The sequence below is a fragment of the Bombina bombina genome, chromosome 1 (genome assembly GCF_027579735.1).
Source record: "Bombina bombina isolate aBomBom1 chromosome 1, aBomBom1.pri, whole genome shotgun sequence".
NCBI lineage: Eukaryota > Metazoa > Chordata > Amphibia > Anura > Bombinatoridae > Bombina > Bombina bombina.
Genome location: NC_069499.1, coordinates 354,928,219 through 354,942,696, shown reverse-complemented (window position 1 = coordinate 354,942,696; position 14,478 = coordinate 354,928,219). Strand labels below are relative to the sequence as shown.

At 37.3% G+C, this 14,478-nt stretch overlaps 1 protein-coding gene across 8 annotated transcripts in view; it reads left to right on the top strand.

Annotated features, from left to right (window-relative positions):
- Nucleotides 1-14,478, top strand: part of OBSL1 (obscurin like cytoskeletal adaptor 1) — a 320,332-nt gene that overhangs the window by 48,410 nt on the left and 257,444 nt on the right. For all 8 annotated transcript variants that reach the window (XM_053698211.1, XM_053698216.1, XM_053698210.1 and 5 more), the window contains 2 exons: nucleotides 10,146-10,412; nucleotides 12,982-13,242. In XM_053698211.1, coding sequence (XP_053554186.1) covers nucleotides 10,146-10,412; nucleotides 12,982-13,242 — 528 coding nt within the window. The remainder of the gene's footprint in view (nucleotides 1-10,145; nucleotides 10,413-12,981; nucleotides 13,243-14,478) is intronic.

Here is a 14,478-nt window from a genome sequence, read left to right as displayed (position 1 = left end):
ATAAGTACCAGGCCTATTCCATTCCTTAGTTACAGGAACTGGAAAAAACTCTGGAGTAACCACAGGAGGTTTATAAACAGAATTTACATGTTTACTAGTTTTAATATCAAGAGGACTAGTTTCCTCCATATCCAAAGTAATCAACACTTTTAACAAAGAACGAATATACTCCATTTTAAATAAATAAGAAGATTTGTCAGTGTCAATATCTGAGGTAGGATCTTCTGAACCAGATAGATTCTCATCAGAGCAGGATTATTCAGCATGTTGCCGGTCATTTTTCATCAACTTTATGAGAAGTTATAAAAGACCTTTTATGTTTATTAGAAGGCGGGATGGCAAAGCCTTCTGAATAGAATCAGAAATAAATTATTTTAAAATTACAGGTATATCTTGTGCATTAGATAATGAACTAGATTGTGCACAGGTAATGAACTACTACTGATTGATAGATTCTCTGCATGTAAAAGTTTATCATGACAACTATTACAAACCACAGCTGGAGGTATAACCTCCATAAATTTACAACAAATGCACTTAGCTTTGGTAGAACTGTTATCAGGCAGCAGGGTTCCAACAGTGATTTCTGAGACAGGATCAGATTGAGACATCTTGCAAATGTAAGAGAGAAAAAAACAACAACAATATATTAAGCAAAATTAAGGAATGGGAAAAAATGCAAATAGCATAGCCCTCTGATAGGGAAAAAGGCAAGAGGCATATAGGAATGGGGTCCTAAATAATGAAAATATTTAGCGCCAAGTATGACGCATACAAACAGAAAAATGTCCGGAAATTACACACTCGCGTCACAGGTGACGCAACCTTGTGAAAGATTTGGCGTCAACTAAGACGCCGTAAATGATGAATTTGCGTCAACGAACGTAACTTTGCGCCAAAAAAATCTTGCGCCAATAAACGCAAGATTTTGTATTTGAATAGCCAATAGAATAAGAGCTACTGTAATTCTATTGGCTGATTAGAATAGCCAATAGAATTTCAGTAGCTCTTATTCTATTGGCTAATCAAATCAGCCAATAGAATTAAAGTAGCTTTCATCCGATTGGCTGATTTGAATTTGAAGGCTCAAATCAGCCAATAGGAATTCAAGGGACGCCATTTTTAATTGCGTACCTTGAATTCCGATTCAGTGTACGGCGGCGATTGTATGAAGAGGATCCTCCACGCTCCATGGCTCCTGTCGCCGATCTTCAGTTCCTGCATCGCCGGAAGTTCCAGAGAGGATGGTCTTCAGTTCCGCGGTCATCGGTCTTCAACTCCTCTGCTCCACGCCGGCTGGTTCCTGGAAGAAGAAGAGGCCGCCGCCTGGAAGAAGACTTCTCCGCCTGGAACAGGACCTTCTCCGCCGGTCTTCAGGACAGGTAAGGAGCACTTGGGGGCTAGTCTTAGGTTTTTTTAAGGGGGGATAGGGTGGGTTTTAGAGTAGGGGTGTGTGGGTGGTGGGTTGTAATGGGGGGTGTTCTTTTTTTCACAGGTAAAAGAGCTGATTACTTTGGGGCAATGCCCCACAAAAGGCCCTTTTAAGGGATGGTAATAGAGCTGATTACTTTTTGTAATTTAGTTTAGGGTAGGGACTTTTTTTTATTTTGGGGGGCTTTGTTATTTTATTAGGGGGCTTAGATTAGGTGTAATTAGCTTAAAATTCTTGTAATCTTTTTTTTATTTTTTGTAATTTAGTGTTTTTTTTTTTTAATTTAGTTTAGTGTATTTAATTACATTTTAGTTTAGATAATTGTAGTTTATTTAATTAATTTATTGATAGTGTAGGTGTATTTGTAACTTAGGTTAGGATTTATTTTACAGGTAAATTGGTAATTATTTTAACTAGGTATCTATTAAATAGTTATTAACTATTTAATAGCTATTGTACCTAGTTAAAATAAATACCAAGTTACCTGTAAAATAAATATAAACCCTAAAATAGCTACAATGTAATTATTAATTATATTGTAGCTATCTTAAGGTTTATTTTATAGGTAAGTATTTAGTTTTAAATAGGAATATTTTAGTTAATAAGATTAATATTATTTAGATTTATTGCAATAATAATTAAGTTAGGGGTGTTAGGGTTAGATAGGGTTAATATAGTTAATATATATAATATAATAACTATCGCCTAGATTTAGAGTTTTGCGGCTGAAGGGGTGCGTTAGCTACGCGTCTTTTTTTTTTCTAGCGCTGCTTCTAACAACTCTGGTATTTAGAGTTCTCTGAAGGGCTGCGTTAGGCTCCAAAAAGGGAGCGTAAAGGCATATTTACCGCCACTTCAACTCTCAATACCAGCGTTGCTTACGGTAGCGCCTAGCTGGAAAAACGTGCTGGTGCACGATTCCCCCATAGGAAACAATGGGGCAGTTTGGGCTTAAAAAAAAACTAACACCTGCAAAAAAGCAGCGTTAAGCTCCTAACGCAGCCCCTTTGTTTCCTATGGGGAAACAGTTTCTAAGTCTGCACCTAACACCCTAACATGACCCCCGAGTCTAAACACCCCTAACCTTACACTTATTAACCCCTAATCTGCCGCCACCGCTATCGCTGACACCTGCATTACACAATTAACCCCAAATCTGCCGCTCGGGACACCGCCGCAACCTACATTACACCTATGTACCCCTAATCTGCTGCCCCTAACATCGCCGACACCTACATAATATTTGTTAACCCCTAATCTGCCCCCCCCAACATCGCCGCTACCTTACCTACACTTATTAACTCCTAATCTGCCGACCGGACCTCGCCGCTACTCTAATAAAGTTATTAACCCCTAAACCGCCCTACTCCCACCTCGCAAACCCTATAATAAATAGTATTAACCCCTAATCTGCCCTCCCTAACATCCGATCAGCCAATAGAATGCAAACTCAATCTGATTGGCTGATTGGATCAGCCAATCGGATTGAACTTGAATCTGATTGGCTGATTCAATCAGCCAATCAGATTTTTCCTACCTTAATTCCGATTGGCTGATAGAATCCTATCAGCCAATCGGAATTCGAGGGACGCCATCTTGGATGACGTCATTTAAAGGAACCGTCATTCGTTGTCTAGTCGTCGGTGAAGAAGGATGTTCCGCGCCAGAGGTCTTGAAGATGGAGCCGCTCCTCGTCGGATGGATGAAGATAGAAGATGCCGCTTGGATGAAGATGTCTGCCGGTCCGGATGTCCTCTCCTGCCGGGATAGGATGAAGACTTCTGCCGGTCTGGATGTCCTCTCCTGCCCCATCGGATGAAGACTTCGGCCCGGTTGGGTGAAGACGACTCAAGGTAGGGAGATCTTCAGGGGGGTAGTGTTAGGTTTATTTAAGGGGGTTTGGTTTAGAGTAGGGGTATGTGGGTGGTGGGTTGTAATGTTGGGGGGTGGTATTGTGTGTTTTTTTACAGGCAAAAGAGCTGATTACTTTGGGGCATGCCCCGCAAAAAGCCCTTTTAAGGGCTGGTAAAAGAGCTGGTTACTTTTTAATTTAGAATAGGGTAGGGACCTTTATTATTTTGGGGGGCTTTTTTATTTTATTAGGGGGCTTAGAGTAGGTGTAATTAGCCTAATATTCTTGTAATCTTTTTTTATTTTTTGTAATTTAGTGTTTGTTTTTTTTAATTTAGTTTAGTTTATTTAATTGTAGGTAATTGTAGGTAATTTATTTAATTAATTTATTGATAGTGTACTGTTAGGTTTAATTGTAACTTAGGTTAGGATTTATTTTACAGGTAATTTTGTAATTATTTTAACTAGGTAGCTATTAAATAGTAAATAACTATTTAATAGCTATTGTACCTAGTTAAAATAAATACAAAGTTGCCTGTAAAATAAATATAAATCCTAAAATAGCTACAATATAATTATTCGTTATATTGTAGCTATATTAGGGTTTATTTTACAGGTAAGTATTTAGTTTTAAATAGGAATACTTTAGTTAATAAGATTTAATTTATTTCGTTAGATTAAAATTATATTTAACTTAAGGGGGTGTTAGGGTTAGACTTAGCTTTAGGGGTTAATACATTTATTAGAGTAGCGGCGAGGTCCGGTCGGCAAATTAGGGGTTAATACTTGAAGTTATGTGCTGGCGATGTTAGGGAGGGCAGATTAGGGGTTAATACTATTTATTATAGGGTTTGCGAGGCGGGAGTGCGGCGGTTTAGGGGTTAATAAATTTATTATAGTGGCGGCGAGGTCCGGTCAGCAGAATAGGGGTTAATAAGTGTAGGTAAGGTAGCGGCGATGTTGGGGGGGGGCAGATTAGGGGTTAATAAATATTATGTAGGTGTCGGCGATGTTAGGGGCAGCAGATTAGGGGTTCATTGGGATAATGTAGGTGGCGGCGGTGTGCAGTCTGCTGATTAGGGGTTAAAAATATTTATTATAGTGGCGGCGATGTGGGGGGACCTCGGTTTAAGGGTACATAGGTAGTTAATGGGTGTTAGTGTACTTTAGAGCACTGTAGTTAAGAGCTTTATATACCGGCGTTAGCCCAGACAGCTCTTAACTACAGCCTTTCCATGGGCGGTAGGAGTTTTGTCGATAGAGTTGTAACGCTCACTTCAGCCAAGACTCTAAATACCAGCGTTAGGAAGATCCCATTGAAAAGATAGGATACGCAATTGGCGTAAGGGGATCTGCGGTATGGAAAAGTCGCGGCTTGAAAGTGAGCGTTAGACCTTTACCTACACGACTCTAAATACCAGCAGGCAGCCAAAAGCAGCGTTAGGAGCCCTTAACGCTGCTTTTGACAGCTACCGCAGAACTCTAAATCTATATTAATTAACTATATTATTACTATATATAATATAATAACTATATTAACTATATTAACCCTAATATAATTAGGGTTAATATAGTTAATATAGGTGGCGGCAGTGTAGGGGGGTCAGATAAGGGGTTAATATATTTAATATAGGTGGCGGAGGTGTTGGGGGATTAGATTAGGGGGTAATGTAGTTACGGCACACAGAAGGTGACGTAGCTACAGTCCTCTGGAGTCGGCTAATGCAAATACACTGTTGGCGGGGTGCCAGCTTGAAAAGAAGTCGAGCAAACTTCGTAGAGTATAAATCGGAAGGAAGCAGCACTCCAAAACAGTAGGATAAAATTCCAATCTTTATTCAGACATTTAAAAATGAAAAACGTGTCCAGTGCAAGACAACAGAGCACAGCACAAAAGCAAAATTCACAGGAGGGGGGAGCGGAGTCCTAACATGTTTCGTGCTGTTCAGCACTTAATCATAGGATAACTCCCCACCTGTGTGATACACAATTTAACTATCTCTTAGCCAATCAGAGTTTTCAAGGCCAAGTCACACCCTCATAATCAGATACTTAGGTGTGAATAGTGCATCACAGACAGTGGAAGAATAATGTAATAATATGCAATTACAAATGATAGAACAAATGATAAGACAATGTGTACATTAAAACGCCATATGAGCGTAAATATGCCAAAAAAGATATTTCACAAAGGCAGTTATTGCATTAAAATATCAATAATGAAGAATTTAGATTACATAATTCTATACATAGCCTCAAACTACATATAAGGTTTTTATTAATATCTAGACCTGACTCTTAATAATCTGGTCTAACATTGCAATATGATAAACTTTAATAAATATGATGTATAAGGGATATCATAAAGAAAATTACATTAAAGAGTCTTACAAAAAGACCCTTTCAAAAATTATCACCTAGAGAGAGAAAGCTTAGAAAACACACTCTATCATGTGCAATTTGCTATATACCAAAATTTCATTGGCAAAATATATTGGTTAGAGCATAAACGATGATACTAAAATTAATGTGGGTCAATATAGAGTAACATCTGATTATTGAGGCAAAGCATATTGATCACAGATAAGGGACACAAAAAAATATTATTATAACCCATACATAAATACTATGTTAATGTGAAAACATATACATAAATCATTAGGTATTAGATATTGCACTTCCATAAAAGTTACAATTATCATAAGCATTCCATTTAACAACTGCTATGAAATGTTATACATTCTTAAACAGTTCACATAAGATCATCCAAACACTAGTTATATTTATTCAACAAAGTAACTGATGTCCCATTCCTTGTTAAGACCATAGGGTGTTCTGGTATTAAGTTTCCATATCCAATAAAGCTCTTTTTTGGATAGTATGGTGTAAATGTTACCACCTCGAATAGGCCTTTTGGCTACATCAATTACTTTTACTGTGAACTTAGGTTGATCTGTAAAATGTAGACCATTAAAGTGTTTTGCTACACTGGAATCCTTATTATAATTTCTTATGTCTCTTCTGTGTTCTCCTATCCTGGACCTAAGGGCACGTGAGGTTTGACCTACGTACTGATCCAAACATAAAACACATTCTATGAGGTAGACCACAAAAGTAGTACCGCAATTAGCGTAATGATCAATCTTAAATTTATCTTTAGTTGAATGACTGATGAAATCCACTCCCATAGAAATATGTTGGCAAGAATGGCAATTCCTTGATAGACATTTGAAAGTTCCTTTCTTACTAAGCCACTGCGTCCCTCTTTCTCCAATATTGCTATTGATCATACTGGGGGCAAGTTTCTTGGCAAGTGTTGGTGCCTTTTTTGATACACATTTAATCTTGTCAACAAGATTTACTAAGTGTCATCACCCCTGAGTATTGGATAGATGAAGTTAAAATAGGTGGCGGGGGTGTAGGGAGATTAGATTAGGGGGTAATATATTTAATATAGGTTGCGGCGGTGTAGGGGGATTAGATTAGGGGTTAATATATTTAATATAGGTGGCGGCGGTGTAGGGGGGTCAGATTACAGGTAAAAGAGCTGATTACTTTGGGACAATGCCCCGCAAAAGGCCCTTTTAAGGGCTGGTAATAGAGCTGGTTACTTTGGGGCAATGCCCCGCAAAAGGCCCTTTTCAGGGCTGGTAATAGAGCTGGTTACTTTGGGACAATGCCCTGCAAAAGGCCCTTTTCAGGGCTATTTGTAATTTAGTTTAGGGTAGGGACATTTTAGTATTTTAGGGGGTAATACATTTAATATAGGTGGCGGCGGTGTAGGGGGATTAGATTAGGGGGTAATGTAGTTAAAATAGGTGGCGGCGGTGTAGGGGGATTAGATTAGGGGGTAATATAGTTAATATAGGTGGCGGCAGTGTAGGGGGATTAGATTAGGGGTTAATAATTTTAATATTGGTGGCGACGGTGTAGGGGGATTAGATTAGGGGTTAATAATTTTAATATAGGTGGCGGCGGTGTAAGGGGGTCATATTCGGGGGTAGTACATATAATGTAGGTGGCGACGGGGTAGGGGGCTCACATTAGGGGTTAATATAGTTAAAATAAGTGGCGGCGGTGTAGGGGGCTTACATTAGGGGGTAATATAGTTAATGTAGCTGGCGGCTGGGTAGGGGGTCAGATTAGGGGGTAATACATTTAATGTAGCTGGCGGCGGGGTCCGGGAGCGGCGGTTTAGGGGTTAATATATTTATTGTTAGGCGTGAGAGGGGGGATTGCGGATATAGGGGTATACGTGTCGGGCTATGTTTGGGAGGACAGAACTGTTAGACAGTTACGGGTGATTTTATAATTTAGTCAGTTTTTTTATGCGGCGGCAGTTTCTAAAGTGCCGTAAGTCACTGGCGACTCCAGAAATTTGTACTTACACAGATTTCTGGACATCGCTAGTTTGTCAGACTTACGGCACTTTAGCATCTGACGGCGCCGTATATGGGATAGCTTGAGTTGCGAGCTGAAACTACGGGCGGCGCAGGTTTCCACGCTTGCGCCGAAACCTGCACCGTATATCGGATTGCGCCCATAAAGTGCCAAACCATAGCTGAGAGTGTCTTAAGTAATGAAAACATACTTACCAAAAGACACCCATCCACATATAGCAGATAGCCAAACCAGTACTGAAACAGTTATCAGTAGAGGTAATGAAATATGAGAGTATATCATCGATCTGAAAAGGGAGGTAGGAGATGAATCTCTACGACCGATAACAGAGAACCTATGAAATAGATCCCCGTGAGGAAAACCATTGCATTCAATAGGTATTACTCCCTTCACATCCCTCTGACATTCACTGTACTCTGAGAGGAATCGGGCTTCAAAATGCTGAGAAGCGCATATCAACGTAGAAATCTTAGCACAAACTTACTTCACCACCTTCATAGGAGGCTAAGTTTGTAAAACTGAATTGTGGGTGTGGTGAGCGGTGTATTTATAGGCATTTTGAGGTTTGGGAAACTTTGCCCCTCCTGGTAGGATTGTATATCCCATACGTCACTAGCTCATGGACTCTTGCCAATTACATGAAAGAAACAAATATATTTCTTCTTTTCTATTGCTTCTTTCCAGATCTGTTAACTTTGAAAAATATTTCAGGTTTGTGCCGTAATTTCCATGTATGATATCACATGATGATACTGTGCTGTCTTTGTGCGGCTTGGGTCTGAAAAGAAAACTCTCCTTTGACTACAGTTTTTACTCGACTATAGCACTTATTTACATCATCATAAACGGAAAATAGATGCAGAAATGTATGCAAGTGACTTGGGTTCATGTATATATTATTTAAGACAACCCTTCTTTATCTATGTGCTGCCTTTGTCAAATGCTACCTGAGTCCACGGTCCCACTGGGAACCACTATAGAGTCAGTCCTGATTGCCACATAAAGATATGTATTGCAATATACAAATTGTGTGCACCATGCTTTCATTGCAATTGATATATTGCAGACCATTTTATGTAAATGTATTGTTTTTTTGAAAACTATTACTTTAGTTCATACCTCTGGAGGTAGAAAAACTGTAAAATAAAAATCACAAAGAAAGCACCGGAGCGCAATGGGTCTACTCTAAGTGCAGCACATTTATTGTACAATAAAATCACATAAATAACACTTGTAAAAGGCAAACTCACAAGAGTGGCCTCGCTTGTAGCTGAGGTTATCATGATGTATACAAATTCAGTAAGTGTGTACTGTTCCTTCTTATGTCTCTCACCAAGTAGCTGGGACGTCACTTGTATATCTTTGTATTCCACCCCGTGTCAGTGCTCCCCTCAGTCCTGAATTTGGAGGATACAGCGTCCACATGTGAACATCAACACTATGTCCCACACCCCAAGCTCTCTGTCGCTCCCTGGATCATGGCTTACAGTGTTGTGTTTTTTATGTGATTTTATTGTATAATACATTTGCTGCATTTGAGAATACCCTTCACACTCTGGTGAAGACTTTGTGATTTTTTTTTACAGTATTTATATAAATGTGCTCTTACACATCATACAGCTCCATCTGTAGTCCTCTACTAAACATACAAAAAGCCATCAGCTCTTTACGTGGTCCTTCCAAACAAGCCACTCTCATGTTCTCAGAACAGTAAGCGTGTCACATGTCATGTGAGCAGATGCTCTAATGCCAACGCTCGTTTCACCCCCATGTCATTGAACTAGACGGGGCTTTCACAGTGCTCTGTGAGCAATATGCTTTTTTATCTAAATATTTTCTGATTTAATTTTCTATTTATGTATACCAAATAAATACATTTATTTTTTAAGAGTGCTTTAGTCCCTTGCTTTATTTAGGGTAAACTTATTATGGTTTGTCGAGTCTTTTTGTATATTTTCTATAAAAGTATATATATTGATATACCACTCATTTAACTAAAAATATGAGAAATCTATAATCACACTATATACAATAAGAAATATTTATCAGCCTCCAAAAAATATATACAACCGAAAAATAAATAATAAAGCACAAAAAAAGCAAATAAAAAGTTCCAATATTTTTTTTATAAACCAGTAGGACAATATATAGGATTTCCTTAGAGTCCTATATAATTCTTCATGACTTCCTTTCTCATTACCAGGTCTGCCCCTTTAATGGTTAATACAAACCATGACATACACTGCAATGATACAAACAAACAAGTGGCTCCTCATAGTGAAATACAGTTTTATTCCTTTGCAAGAGGGAATTTTTCTGTAGACTGTATTGCATTATGAGGTGCCGTTATTATATTTGTATCGTTGCAGTGCTATGATATAATATTAACATAAACTTTGTATTACTTTATTTTCGCTTATTTATTAGCATTTTTACCAGAACTGTCCCCTCTTTCCTTCAGAAACAGGGTTGCGGTTCCCAGCACCACTGAAAGACATTGCGGTGAGAGAGGGGCAGGATGCTGTGCTAGAATGCTCAGTCCCAGATGGGTCTCGGACATCATGGTTCCTGGAGGATCAGCGTCTACATCCTAACAAGCGCCACTATATGGAGGAGCATGGGCCAATCAGACGACTCATTATCCGAGGAGCCAGAACAGATGATGATGGAGTGTATGTATGCCAGACTCAGCGAGGAGCTCAGAGCATTGCAGAAGTAGCAGTGAGAGGTAAAGACTGTGTTTTTGTCTCCAACTCAAGCATAGTTTAGTTCCTTATTGTACTAGTTCTGTCTCTGTGCCAAAAAGTAAATGGAATTATTAGCATATTAGTGAGGCCAGGCATATGTCTCCCCACAATCTACAAAACCAATAAATTGTTGTGAATGTAGATGACTATAGAAGAGTGGTAAAAATTAAAGAGAAAGGAGACAGGGACATTAATATGGCACACTTGGGGGGATTGTCATCTCAACACATGATAGGTAGGTGATTGTGTAGTGTGATACTATGTAGTTAGTTTAAAACTTAACATTTATTATGAATTAGATAAAATATAATCAGTGGTGTGGACCATGCCACTTTATGTTAAAACACATTAACATATACATAACAAAAAGAAATTCAAATTAAATTAAACAAAAAATATATTTACAAGCACTGCTAACTCTCTGTATAAGGAGTGACCTCCTGTTACTTGCACAATTAATTGTTTAGTGCCTGGGTAAGGTATCGTAATACTATTGTTTATATAAGAGTGACTTATTGCCATTGGAAACCTGTCAGGTAAAACAAGCAATTTCATACTTTCTTACAATGCTGATTTTTCTTTATTCAACTTAGTAGAGATTGACCTAAACAAGGTCAAGCCATATTCTACAAAGTTAGACTCAGGGATTCACGCAGTTATGAATGAAATTTGTATAGTCATAGGAAGTAAAGTCATTTTAGATTTGTATGATCAGTTTATTATTATTATTATTTTTAAATTTAAAATAACATTTTTGGTTTACATCTATGAGGCACAAGGCTGGGCTAAAGCCCCAGACCTGGGACTGTAATACCAAAAATTTGGGTTCGGTGTCTCTTTAAATTATGCTTTATATGTGTAAAATTATGAGCTCCAGTTTGGCCACTGTCAGAGACTAATTCTCTGTTTTATAGACAACACCTTCCATTGGCTGCTCATCCAAACAGGATTTAATCTAGAATTTTTCAAATCATTTGTAAACTATATATGACTGAATATTACTTTTTTTTTCTTCTTTGTAATGATTTTTCCAAATTGTGGATATGGGAGATTTTTATATTTCCTCCTCAACAGTTTCTTTTATTCAAATGTTGTACCCTCTCATCTGCTGTAATATAAATACAACATTGTTTTTGTTTAATCTCAGCCCATCTGGTTCCTTCATTTCTTTTTTTACCTATTGCACACCTGCTGCTATATACAGTACCTCCGTTGTTTAGTTTCCTCTCCTGTTCTATTATGGGACTGTATTACCAAGGCAATTAATAAAATAATCAACACATGGACCTAAGATATATCAAACAGCAATATCAACACAATCTCATATAAAGTATAGAGAATAAATAAATGCCCTAAAACTACAAAACTAATTGTAATCTAGGAAAAAATGCACAATACTGAGGGAGTCTTCTGTTTCTTAGAAATCTTGCAGTAAGCATTGTTCATAAACTTTCCTTATCTTCTATCTATCTATCTATCTATCTATCTATCTATCTATCTATCTATCTATTGTAAATGGGGACAGATGAGAAAATCAAGGGAGATGGGAAAGTAGAATGCAGATTATAAGCACTGTACAGCGGCATTATACGACTTCACTTTGGGTAAATACACACTTAAGAAATATTACATTTTAAACACATTATTTGTTTGAAGTAAAAAAAGTACGATATAAAATCATACGATAGGGTGCGCTGTACTAATGCACAAGAAATGTGCGTGTTATCTGTACTAACGTGTCGAAAATAATATATTCAAAATATGGATCTAATAGTGATCATGAATTGTGATATTGTGTTAGTATTGGCACTTATATGAATAAAAACACAAAAGGAATAAAATGTTTTTTAGTGTGTATGCCTGAGAAACTAAATGTGTCTAGTTTGGTGAATATGTGGCTCGCATAAATAGTGGTGTGTACTCAAAAAAACTTCATCCCATACAATGTGCATACGGTATGATTCAAGTGATAAAATATTACATATAAGACAATAAATAAAATATTAAAAAAATAAAATAAAAATACAAACGAATTCACATAAAGTGCAGAGTCAATGATAGATAGGTGAAATCAACACTGTCGGAATCAATAATTCTGGAAGGCTGCTCCACTCCAAACCGGTGGTAAATCGGGTAAACTGAAAAAATTGAAAACACAAAGAGAGAGCGCCTAATGGTGTAATATCGTCAAGATCAAAAGTCCACTTGGCAGATACTTTTTATGTTTGTATCACTTTTGATCTTGACGATATTACACCATTAGGCGCTCTCTCTTTGTGTTTTCAATTATTTGTTTGAATCTATATGTATTATAGTATTTGTTTTGTCTGTTAAGACCTCAATAGAGAATTTCTAGCAGAATCCTGACCATAACAAACAGATCTTTTAGGTTCTAAAGATTATAATTATAAAAAGATTGCATTAGAGTATACCTGGGAAGTTATGCAATTGCTTTATCATTTAAACCTTTGTTGGTACCTTATGATCAAAATATTTACTGCTGTTCTATGAAAAGTACTGTTTTATTAAATCTCAGATTTTCATCGCCAGGGCCAATCACAAAGAGGTTGCCTCGTCGTTTAGAGGTAGCTGAAGGTGGAAACGCAGCTTTTTGTGCAGAAACAGAAAGTGATATGGAGCAAGTTGGCTGGACCTTGAATGGACAGATTCTGTATGAAGACCACAGAACAGTTCTGCAGAGTTTTGGTCGTACTCATGTCTTGGTGCTGGTTGGGGTGACCCAAAGAGATGCTGGCATGATCCAGTTCCATGCTGGGCTTTCAGAGTCATCCTGTCAGCTCCGTGTAAAGGGTAAGATAGCAATGAATCTAAGGTTCAGCTATTGACATGAATTAGAAAAAATGGTTTATATTCAAAAAGTGAGTTTGGCTGATGAAATTATAATTTTCAAGTATTCATACCTGTATATAAGAATGAAACATGTGATGTAAGATTTCTTTAACTGTAGGCAGTGAGCCACCCCTTAGTACAGGCTTAGTTAAAATGTTACATGTTTTCTCCCCTACGCTAACATACACACTTCATCACACCACAGAACGTACTACTACCCGATGTGCTACAACATGTGCATATAACTATTACATCTATATACATCAATATTGTAGCTATTTGTGGTAGTATTTATGTTTAGAGCTACTTACAATATGTGTATATATATATATATATATATATATATATATATATATATATATATGTTGATTGCAGTAGCCATGTTAGCCCAGAGATTTAGATATCAAAATAACAAGAGTATTGCATTGAGCAATGATACTTTTTTAATTGGACTAACTATACATTTATAAGTTGACAAGCTTTCGGAAGAGTTCCTTCCTTTATCAAGTCTGAAGCAATACTGACCAATTCAATGGAATTTACAGATTATATCTTAAAACACAGAATAGCTAAGGAGACAGAAAGTGCAGGGAGAGGAGGAGGTGTCGTAAAAATCATGAGGGGGGCTTAGGTAACAGGCAGACAGTGTCCAGTGTAGGAGAACAGACAGGGGAAATATATAGCTATACATAGAGCATATACTGACATAAAGTTATATATCAACATTGAATCAATATCTATAAAGATGTGAAATTGTATATACAGGGGGAGTACAAAAGTTAAAAAAAAAAAAAAAAGACAAAAGTGTGGACATAGGCTTACCTGTGTACCTATGTATAAAGAATGTGGAATATACAATGTAATTGACTAAATGAAAGTATATTACAAAAAATTTTGATAATGTGTTAAGAATCCAGAGTCCACATTTAGTCCAGAATTAAACAGGTTGAAGTGCATTATCATTTTCATTTCAAAGGTTTTTCTTTCCATGGTGTTTTTGAAGTTGCCTCTGAGAATTTTGATTTTGAGGTTTTGGATGGAGTGGTCAGGTTTGGTGAAATGGTGACCAACAGGGGTGCAGTATTTTGTTTCACAGTGGTTTTTGATTGAGTGTCTGTGTAAGTTCATCCGAAGGTGCAGTTTTTGGCTTGTTTCTCCAATATAGCATCCCATTTCACATGCAGTGCAATGTATCAT